At 43.2% G+C, this 11,923-nt stretch overlaps 1 protein-coding gene across 1 annotated transcript in view; it reads right to left on the reverse strand.

Moving 5' to 3' along the window:
- Window positions 1–9,963, reverse strand: part of LOC124594538 (beta-1,3-glucan-binding protein-like) — a 286,026-nt gene extending 276,063 nt beyond the window's left edge. The window contains exon 1 of the mRNA XM_047132914.1: window positions 9,773–9,963. Within this exon, the coding sequence (XP_046988870.1) occupies window positions 9,773–9,963 (191 nt within the window). The remainder of the gene's footprint in view (window positions 1–9,772) is intronic.
- Window positions 9,964–11,923: the final 1,960 nt, after the last annotated feature.

The raw sequence follows: 11,923 nt of genomic DNA on the forward strand, positions 1-11,923 counted from the left end.
CAAATGTCCCATGCGTTTAGCTCCAACTACTGTTCTGCGTTCAAAGATTGTTAATTCCGGTCGTACGGCCACAATCACCTCCATAACTTATTCACACGAATCTCTTGAGTACAAATTACAGCACCGGCAGTGCACTGCCCTTTTATATCTTGTGTATGTTATACTAGCGCCATCTGTATATGTGTATATCGCTATCCGATTACTTTTTGCCAGTTCTGTGTATGTCCTGTGAAGACCCGTGAATACGAGTCACAGCATTGTGGTTGTAATGGAAATGCAAACAGGTAGCTGTCAGTGAGGCTGACCACCATAAAAGGAGCAGCTTAATATACTTAACATAACAGAAGCAAAAAAAATTAACAATCCCTTATAATTCAAGAACTTAGCTGGCTTGCTATAGATAAAATTTACGTGATGACATAACAGACAATGAGGGTTTTCGCGGATTGTCGGTGCAATAAACTGTTATCGTGTTTCTTACTGCGTCAATCTGCAGTCTTACTGAAAAAGATGGAAGGAGAGAACGCGTCCTCCGGAACGTCGCGGACGCACTGCAGAGAAAAATGTATTGTAGAAGAAAATATGTTAAAGTCACTCATAAGTATTTACTAATAAGCGTTGGGGGCAATGTGGGAAATTTACGAGGGTTGAAAGAAAAGTATTGCCTCCACCTTCGTTAATTGGGTTTGGATGAGAATATTTTAATAAATCAAACGCAGAAATAATCCTTAGAATGTGATCTTTAATTAACAATTTTCACTTTTCCACATAATCACCATCCAACTTGATACATTTCTGCCAACGATGAACAAGTTCTCTGAAGCCGTCACGAAAGAAGTCGACACTCTGTTTCCGCAACCACACTCTAACAGTTCTCTCAACGTCTTCATCAGAAGCGTAATGATGTCCCCGCATATGGTCTTTCATCATCGGGAACAGATGGAAGTCAGACGGTGCTAAATCGACTGTATGAAGGATGCCGTACGGTGGTGAGATTCCGTCTCTGAAGTTCTGTTGTGGTGGCACGTGGAATGTGTGGTTTGGCATTGTCATACTGCGAGAAAAATTTCCCTTTTCGTTTCGGGCCCTTGTTAGTCGTCCTTTCAGAGTTCCCAGCGTTGTGATGTAACGCTCTGAATTTATTGTTGTTACACGATTCAGGAAATAAACGTGGGTAACACCCCATGTTATCAACATGGATAACATGGGGTGACTCCTTCTGCTGCCAAGGATTCAATGACTCTACGTTGCGTAAATCACGTCACAGAACACTGTGGCCATGATTTTTCCAGCTGAGGGCAGCGTCTTGAATTTTTTTTTCTGGGGCGAGTCTTTGTGTCGCTATTCCAGAGACTGACGTTTCGTCTCCGTGTCGTAATAGTGTACCCACGTCTCGTCTCCTGTCAAAACTGAATGGAGAAAGGCGTCACCTTCATTCTCGTAACGCTGGAGGAGTTCTTGGCAGATATCAAGTCTGTGCGCTCTCATTTCAAGAGTCAGCATCCGGGGAACCCATCGTGCACAGATCTTCCGATAGCCAAGCAAAGCAATAATGTCAAATGCCGATTGTGCTTGCAATTTCTCTCTGACTGATACGACGATCGCGCCGCGCGGGATTAGCCGAGCGGTCTCAGGCGCTGCAATCATGAACTGTGCGGCTGATCCCGGCGGAGGTTCGAGTCCTCCCTCGGGCATGGGCGTGTGTGTGTGTGTTTGTCCATAGGATAGTTTAGGTTAAGTAGTGTGTAAGCTTAGGGACTGATAACCTTAGCAGTAAAGATTTCACACACACACGACGATCGTCCTGAATCGACATGTCAACATTTTGCTTGTGAAACTCGGTGGTTGCTGTCACAGAACGTCCCACTCTTTGTTTGCCACGCAGGTCAGATGTTCCCGCCTCAACATCTTTAAACTTACTCGCCAGACTTCGCAAAGTACTCACATCAACACAATCACCATAAACTGCTTTCATTCTCTGATGAATTTCCTTTGGGGTGACACCTTCTGCTGTCAAGAATTCAATGACTGCATGTTGCTTAAATCGCATTGGCAGACCGTCTGCGCAGGGTTCCATACTAATCACTGTAACACAACCGTTCAATACTATGACTTCCCGCCAACTGGAGCTGTAGAGAAGAGGCTACGGAACATGCCAGTACCTGCCGCATAGCAAGGCTGCTAACTGTTGAAGAGTTATGAAGGTGGAGGCATTACTTCATTCAGCCCTCCTATATAAGTGATTTGAAAGACAATGTGCATAGACCTCTTAGAGTGTTTCCAGTCGAAGCTGTGGTTTCCCGTCTAGTAAAGCGATCAGAAGTTCAATAAAAATTACGAAATAATTTATACAAGGTATGCATGGTGCGAAAAGTGGCAACTGATCCTGAACAATAAAAAGTATGAGCTCCTCCATATGAGCACTTAAAATAATCCGGTAAATTTTGGTTACACGATAAATGATACAAATTTAAAGATGAAGATTCGATCAAATGGCTAGGGATGACAATTACTTACAACTTAAGCTGGAGCCATCACGTAGATAATTTTGTGGGCAAGGCGAACCAAATACTGAGTTTTATTTGGCAGAACACTTAGAAAATGCAATAGAACTACAAAAGTGACTGCTTACACTACGCTTGTCCGTCCTCTTCTGAGTATTACAGTGCGGTATGCGATCCGCAGCAGGTGGTACTGACGGAGGACATCGAAAAAGTTCAAGAAGGGCAGCTCGTTTTGTATTTTCCTGGAATATAAGAGAGTGCCGCGGATATGATACGCGATCTGGAGTGGCAGTCATTAAGACAAAGGCGTTTTTCGTTGCAGCGGGATCTTTTCACAAAATTTCAGTCACTAACAATCTCTCCCGAAAGTGAAATACAAATTTTGTTGACTCCCACCTATAGACACATAGGGAGAAATGACAATCGTAGTAAAATAGGATAAATCAGAGCTCGATCGGAAAGATTTAGATGTTCGTTTATCCCATATGCTATTCAAGGGTGGAACGGTCGAGAAAGTGTCTGAACGTGGGTCTGTGAAAACTCTGCCAGGCACTTGGATATAAACTTCAGAGTATCAATGTAGATGAAGATATATGAAGGTTGTAAAACCCGACTCTCATCAAGCGTCCATTCCTTTTTTTTCTGTTTTACTGTGAGGAATCTTTCAACAAAGAAATATTCATCAATGTTCCTGTGTAAAAACAGAACATAGGATGTCGGTACTCTTACTAAACATAATGTCTGTTGTTAAAAGTATTTAGGCTTCCAATATATCGGGAGGAAAAGCACTGCAACACAGTCGAAAGGTAGGATATTTCACAATTTTAGAGTTTTATCTCCGTCCTGAGAAACTTTACTACAATATGTCCGAAACATAAGAAATTTTTATTGTTTTAGAGCTTTGTTTGTACCCTTATGAAGGCTGCAAAAACACGGCAGAAACGTTGAAAACGTTAGTATTTTAGCATTTTATTTACGCCTTGAGGATGGGCCCTGCAAATCGTCCGAAAGGTCGGAAAATTTTAATATTTTGAAATTTTATCTACGCACTGAGGAAGACCGCAGCAACACGGCTGAAATTTCGGGTATTTTACTGTGTTGACATGGTATACATTTCCTGGGGAAGATCGCAGCTACACGGCTGAAACGTTAGATATTATAAAATTTCATGAATTTGAGAATTTTGTAGGATGACATGATAGTACACTCAGAAGGCTTTTAATGATATTGACAATGCCATTTGATTTTATTTTGTTGCTTTCTATTATCCTATATCGCATATGCCTCTCTTACGGTACACGGAAAGGGATTAGTCTTTTGTTTTTGAGTTTGATAAATAACGTAATAACATTGCGCTAGAAGTCTCCAGTATTCGAAGAAACTGCTTACTGTGTGCTAGAATTAAGCTATAGTCGCACTATTCCATCGATTTCAACGTTCCATGGCGTGGCGAAAACGAACTACGAAAGAAACGTATGAGAGCGCTGAAAGAGCTAATGCTCATGAAGGTAGTGCTGTCAATTGCTTTGTGCTTGGCCTGTCCTTCCGTGCGGAGCGCAGAAGAGACGTTTCTGCCTCATCAGCTGATCGCTGCGGCCGACCTTGTACTCTGCTCGCAGCCAGCCTTGGCCGCAGATCTACAAGAGCGCACACACCGACATCGGGAACCTGTTGATCAGCTGCGGCTGTCACACTCCTACGTGCTACCGCGCGCACAGCTCCCAGCATTCACGCGCCTCAAAGGGTTAGAACGCGATGACCCACAAAGCGCCTAAACTAGACGTGTGGCATAGCTTTAGGCGCAATACAGACGTAGTGTATACACAAGGCATGATGGAAAAGGAACTACCTGTATTTTCTGTGGACGTATTAGGATGGAACTGTTTTGCTACCTGGAACTGAGTCGTTAAGCTGTGACAGGTTTCATAAAAATCAGTCCACGAAGTGGCAGTGGACGAACCGTTTACTACAGTGGTGGTTTTGCGTTCTGCCAAAAGACGAGAGCGAGAAGTGACTCAAAGGAAACGACAGTTAGTTACACGTTCCATACATCATCTGACCGTTTTTTTTTTTATCGAAATGTTGTGGCAAGAATAAGTTTACAGGACCTGTATGCAAGATTAGTTTAACATTTATGAACATATTATTTTTCAGTCCTACTCGTGCAACTACACAGGCTACCAGTTTTTCATTAAAAATTCCCCTACGGAACTGTAGAATGTGTCCAGAAGAAATAATTTTAGGTCACACTTAAATCTTGCTTTGTTACCTGACAGCCATTTTATGTTCTTCAGCAAATGATCAAAAATTTTTGTTGATGCGTATTGAACTCTTTTTTTTTGAGCCACTGACAGTTTTATTAATAGGTTGAAACGTCCCCTTTGAACAATTATACAAGACTGTCCTTAAACTGACACACAATATTTTGTTAGCGCAACGCAATCTGACTTTCAAAATTCCCTACAAAAGAATGGCCCTGACTAACATTAAACTATACCTTTCACAAATCACTTACCTCACAAAAATCTTCGCTGCTCAAGCTACTGCAATACAGCGAGCGCCACTACTGCCAGCTAAATAAAAGATTCAAACTATGGAAGGCACTAACTACTGATAGGGATAGTTAGCAAATGAAAGATATTAATAGAGAACAAACAATGTATTTACCTTGATATCATCATATATAAATATAGCAGTTCATGACAAATTACAAAACTCCGCCATCTCTCTCCCCACATCCACCACTGCTGGCGGCTCACCTCCAACTGCGCAACGCTACGCGCTGTTCACAGCCAGCTGCCTAACACTACAATGGCGAGTATTACAACAATGCAAAGCAGCCACAGACTGCACACAGCACAGCCAGTGATTTTCATACAGAGGTGGCGTTACCAATAAAAAAACCTAAACAGCCTACTATGTCCTACTTACAAGGTAATAAAGGTCATTTTTCTTCTAGTGGTGTAAGTATGGGCATTACTGTTCTTTTCAAATGTGAAGGACCATTAGAAGGCCTAACTTCTTCACAAGATGACACCGTGTGAACACCACATATTATTCTTATTGCTCTCTTTTGTGTAATCAATGCTTTCTTTCTAGGTGATGAGAAAGTATAGATTGCACACGCTCCAGCGTTCGTTCCTTCGGCTGTTCCAAATATTTTTGTGTGCCACTTTTCGTGAAGCTATGCTGTTCTTTTAACTTCCGGTGGAGGGCCACAAGCCTGATGCCTGTAGTAAATTACTCGTCGGCATTGCAATTCAATTGCTTTTTTTTACTTAAACATGTTACACCATAACGACGCATTATGAGGTCGAAAAACAGTAGATCAGTAATATGGCATGACAAACGTGAGCAGCCCTGGCCTTTTTTTCAGACTGTGCATGTATCTAAGCAGAGTTTTTCTGTAGGCTTCTATCAAAATTAATGTGTAATCAAACGCGGGGAATTGATAGAGAAATTATTGTGACCATCAAATGATGAGAGAGAACATGATTAGATGGAGTGTCCCCGCAGAAAATTACGCTGATGGATGAATTATCACATTTCTGAAGCTACGTGAGACGTAGAACTGTCGTCTGCTCCACAGGATAAACAGCACTCGCGTTCCTAAGCTCTGGTAACAGTTTCACTTCGGCTATTTCGTAAGCAGATAAAGCGGATAAAATTCATTTACTGCGTCTAAGAAACTCTGCCTGCACATCCCGTTCCCTCAAAAAAATGTACTTAAAAAACTAACGGACACACGACAATACCGGTGACTAATCACCTAAACGTAATGAGTCGTCTATAAAATATCAGATAAGAAAACTAACACAAAACTGGAGAACTGATGATTTAAAGCCCAATTAGTTTTATGGTTACTGATCAAAGCCAGCTTATGTTACGAGATGTCTGTGCTTTTGATCAAATCGATACGTCGTTTTGCGAGGTTCAAATAAATGTCTTTACCTGCAGCCTTTTCCTCTCTGGCGAACACAATGTTGCATTGATTGTATGGGAAGAGAGAACCTGGATTCCGCCTTTTCCATATACTGCACCACTAATTGCACCATTACACTGCGACTCACTCACAACTCGAATCTTCAAATGGTCACTGAATCTACCAGCTTTTCTCGAAAAAATGCCTAACTGGTGTATCACTGGCAGAGAAATTCAAAGATTCAGGTTTGAATCCTGGTCCAGCAGACAATGTTAACTTGCGACGTGTAATCAGATATCATGTAGTAAGAGTTCCAGTTTCCCTAATTGTCCTGTTCCCCGAAAAACAACCATCCAAACAACTTTCCAGCAAAAATAAGTTTTCAATAAGAGGTGATGTCAAAAAAGTAATTTTTTATTTTTGGATTAGACTTTCAGTAAAAAGTGATGCATACACCCCACAAGCTTGACGTGGAACATGCATGAGTTTTGTGATCACGTCTCCAAGAAGAGTCAAATTCAGCAGGAAGTAGTGACTGTTGCTGCTTCGTCATTATCATACCGGACAGTATATCAACCATCAGTTGTAGATTCCGGGCTCTAAAATGCAGAGATAATTTATATAAATATGCGATTACAGCACTGAAAAGTGGCCGGAACACCTTTCTTAGGCTGTCTGGTAATAGTTTTCATTGGATACAGGAATAATTAAAGAAAACTTTTGTTTTCTTTGTTTTCAACATCGTCAGAGTACTGACCATAGCAGACCTGATGTTATCTGTGGTTTCTCGCAGGATTTTGCCTTGTTTCCACTCGCTGCTTCAGTACTTTGCGCACTACGCTGTGTCACGCACTACCAAAGAAAAGAACAGAATAATAAATATTTTCTGGAGATTCTACCTTAAGCAAAATACTTTTTCTAGTTTTCACCATTTACTCGTACATGTTGCAGTGATGCTTCACCACCATCAGCGAGTTTCTATTCATTTTACTTAATAGCACATTTCGTGACTCGTATCGTTGCCTGTATTCTGCAGTACAGCTAGTACTTCGGTGCAGTTCGTCATCAGCAGTTTTCTTCTTGATGTTGCAATTTCCACAATGTCAGAATTCTCACAAATGTATCCGCAGTTAGGACTGTTCCACTGCTTACGAAATACAATTGTAGATGCTGAACTGTATTGAAATATCAGTTGCACTCCAGAAGACGGACACGAACGTGAACTTCAAATATGTTCTGTTAGATAAAATAAAGATATGGTGCTGCAACATCACCGAAAGATGTAGGGGTGAAGAAAGAAAAACAACCAATTATGCTTTATTCAAAGCGGAATCTTCACAATATATATATTGTCCAAGCAAACATGGAAACTGGTAGTTTAATTCCTAAGGAAAAAGGACCCTTAAATAAAGACTAGAATATTGCGAAAATAATCGGCATGGTAACTGAAATTCGCTGATGTTTCAAAACGAAATTCCAACTCAGTGCGCTGAACCGGTGGCCACTTCGCTTTAGCGAACTCAGCTTATCAGACCAGCAAGCCTGACGGCAATCGAAATAATAACACTCTTACCTGCTAAGTAAACGCACTAAACTCTTTCTAATCCGGCCGTCACTAGTCAGGCCTCTCAGTAATCCGGTTCACATCCAACCTCTAGTCGCTCTAGCGGAAATGACGCGTACAATAGTGAATTCTCGTGTGCGACGATGTTTTTAGTTAATTACAATGTTAGTAAGTGCTATACGTAATTGAAATTGTGGCTCTCTTTACGATTCAGTATCACGGCTTCTAAAAGGAAACACATTATACTAGACCTCAAGCAGAAACGCGAAATTAGGCATAAGTTCAACTGAGGTTCTTCGCAGAAATTGGTAGGTGCTGAGTACAATGTTGGACGAGCAACTATTTATGGCCAATTTTAATAGACGAAGAGATAATCAAGAGCGTGCAGGAAAGTTATAACGAAAGTGATGAAGAAGAGGACATAGGAGGAGAAAAAACGAAGGTACCTCACGCTGCTGATGCTGAAGCTACAGACATCTTCCTTGAGCACTTTATGCAACAATTAGAAACATGACGTACCGTTGCAATGAGTGTAAAGCCGTTGTGCGATAAAGCACACAGCTGCCGCTTATCATCATTGCGACAGTTAAAAATTTGGGACGTGTTTTATAGTGACTGTTGATACTGTTTATGTACAAACTCAAGGACTAAGTCTTCTATGAAACTGAATTTATCTGTAGAATTAACCCTCGAGCTGACGCGCTGTTTTTCGTAACGCGAGAGGGCGCTCGGCGTACTTCGAACACATGTAAAGAACAGCTGTCCTTATGTTACCAAGGTAAACAGGTATGTGCAAAATGACAGTTTAATCTTAGTTTCATTCAACAACGATAGAATAAATGTACACTAAATGAACTAAAGGACTGTTTAATAACAAAATAAAATGTCATTACATCACTCTGTTCCCGCGTACAAGTATGACCCCACAGTAATGACCCAGCCTAAGCATTAACCAGTACATAACCTGTGCATGTCCATTCAGTGTCTTCTCTGTGTTTTAAGAATCGCCAACTGTGTTTTTTAACTTTCTGGTGACTTTTTTAACTGTCCTCCATGAACGTCTCCATGTCAGTCTATTTTTACCTCCATTTTCTCCCATTATTCTGTTTTCAGTTCCCCTTTTTTTCGCCTTATGTATGTAACATTTTATTCTTATTTTAAGTTGTCATGTCAGTCGGCTGAAGAGCGGCGAATTGTGCCGCTGACAGCCCTCCCCTGCCCATATGGGGCAGGGGAATGAAATCACAATAAAGAAAGAGAAAACAGTGCATTTGCGTCAGATCCCAGACATTCGCTTATTCGATTATTAATTCTCTCGTAGACAAGTGCCTATTTATAGGATTCTGCTGCTAGCTCGTAATCTGCGCCATTTTCTTGCATGAGAACAGCTTATCACTGTGTTAGCTGGAGCGATGGTGAAGGAATACGTATGGGCTCAGAATCGTAAAACAACAACGGAACGGAACAAGACAACTTGCGACTGGCACACTTTATACGTAGGCTCGCCCGCTCGAGAGTTAATCCTTATGTGTTTACACTAAATGTAAGACACTCTCAATAATCCGGCTCTTCTGCTAATATGTCACCCATATGTGCACGTAATGGCCGGATTAGCAACAGTCTAAGGTTTTTTTTTTTCCACAGCGATGATTTAGTCAAGTAAGGACCTCGTGAAACTGACACAGAAGCTGAATATGTGGTGACATTCGTACACCTTAAGCCAGCAACCAGTGCTCGTACCGCTACGCTACAAGGCGGGCGCGGCGCGGCGCCGGGTCGCACCTGTTCTGGCGGCTGTTGCGGTAGTACTGGAACTCGCTGTTGTAGCCGCGCGAGCCGGTCACCAGGTGGTCCCAGACGGCGGGGTCCAGCGTGTCGAACTCGTCGCGCCAGACGAGTATCTCCCGCGCGGCCGCCGCCGCCGCCGCCGCCGCCGCCGCAGCCACCGCCGCCGCCAGCAGGAGCCGCCACATGTCTGAGCGCGAGAGCGGGCTGCCAGCACGCCGCACCCCGCCCCCACCTATATACCGCCGCCAGCCGCCGCCCGCCGCCCGCCGACCGCCTCACCAGCGCCACAGCTGCTGACGCCTCCCGGAAACAATGCTGCACCGCCGTCACCGCGCAACCCCCACAAACGGAAGGGAACATCCAGGACGCGCCAGCCGACAGCCGCTACGTTTACACTCTACATCTACATCCATTCTCCACAAGCCACCTGACGGTGTGTGGCGGAGGGTACCTTGAGTACCTCTATCGGTTCTCCCTTCTATTCCAGTCTCGTATTGTTCATGGAAAGAAGGATTGTCGGTATGCTTCTGTGTGGGCTCTAATCTCTCTGATTTTATCCTCATGGTCTCTTCGCGAGATATACGTAGGAGGGAGCAATATACTGCTTGACTCTTCGGTGAAGGTATGTTCTCGAAACTTTAACAAAAGCCCGTACCGAACTACTGAGCGTCTCTCCTGCAGAGTCTTCCACTGGAGTTTATCTATCATCTCCGTACCGCTTTCGCGATTACTAAATGATCCTGTAACGAAACGCGCTGCTCTCCGTTGGATCTTCTCTATCTCTTCTATCGACCCTATCTGGTACGGATCCCACACTGCTGAGCAGTATTCAAGCAGTGGGCCAACATGCGTACTGTAACCTACTTCCTTTGTTTTCGGATTGCATTTCCTTAGGATTCTTCCAATGAATCTCAGTCTGGCATCTGCTTTACCGACGATCAACTTTATATGATCATTCCATTTTAAATCACTCTTAATGCGTACTCCCAGATAATTTATGGAATTAACTGCTTCCAGTTGCTGGCCTGCTATTTTGTAGCTAAATGATAAGGGATCTATCTTTCTATGTATTCGCAGCACTTTACACTTGTCTACATTGAGATTCAATTGCCATTCCCTGCACCATGCGTCAATTCGCTGCAGATCCTCCTGCATTTCAGTACAATTTTCCATTGTTACAACCTCTCGATACACCACAGCATCATCTGCAAAAAGCCTCAGTGAACTTCCGATGTCATCCACAAGGTCATTTATGTATATTGTGAATAGCGACGGTCCTACGACACTCCCCTGCGGCACACCTGAAATCACTCTTACTTCAGAAGACTTTTCTCCATTGAGAATGACACTGAGGTGACACAAATCGATGCACAGCCATGTACACGTATACAGACGGCGGCAGTCTCGCGTTCAAAAGATGTGAACTGGCAGAGCATTGTCAGTGCTTTCATAAGCTCTCGGGTCATTGCCCGAAAAAGTTTCCGACCTGATTGTGGCCCCACGACGGGAATTAAAAGGCCTTGAATGCGGAATGTCTAGCTGGCACTAGACGCATGGACCATTCCACTTCGGAAATCGTTAGGGAATTCAGTATTTCGAGATCCACAGTGTCAAGACTGTGCCAGGAATACCAAATTTCAGGAATTATCTCTCACCACGTACAACGCTCTGGCCGACGGCCTTCAATTAACGACCGAGGGCTCAAAAAAATGGTTCAAATGGCTCTGAGCACTATGGGACTTAACTTCTGAGGTCATCAGTCCCCTAGAACTTAGAACTACTTAAACCTAACTAACCTAAGGACATCACACACATCCATGCCCGAGGCACGATTCGAACCTGCGACCGTAGCAGTCGCGCGGCTCCAGACTGTAGCGTCTAGAATCGCTCGGCCACCACGGCCGGCTTAACGACCGAGGGCAGCTGCGTTTGAGTAGACTTGTCATTGCTAACAAAAAAGCCGCTTGTTAGCAACAGTATTAAAAATCTTCCGGAATTCTATGGAATGTGGAAACAACTTTAAGTCCCCTGTCGACAGCACTCGTTACTTCCTGCGAATAAAGAGCCAGTTGTGTTCCACAATAGCGATATTTTCTGAACCTGTGCTGAGTACGTGTCAACAGATCGTTGTCTTCCATGTATTTC

The sequence above is a fragment of the Schistocerca americana genome, chromosome 1, assembly GCF_021461395.2.
Source record: "Schistocerca americana isolate TAMUIC-IGC-003095 chromosome 1, iqSchAmer2.1, whole genome shotgun sequence".
Lineage (NCBI taxonomy): Eukaryota > Metazoa > Arthropoda > Insecta > Orthoptera > Acrididae > Schistocerca > Schistocerca americana.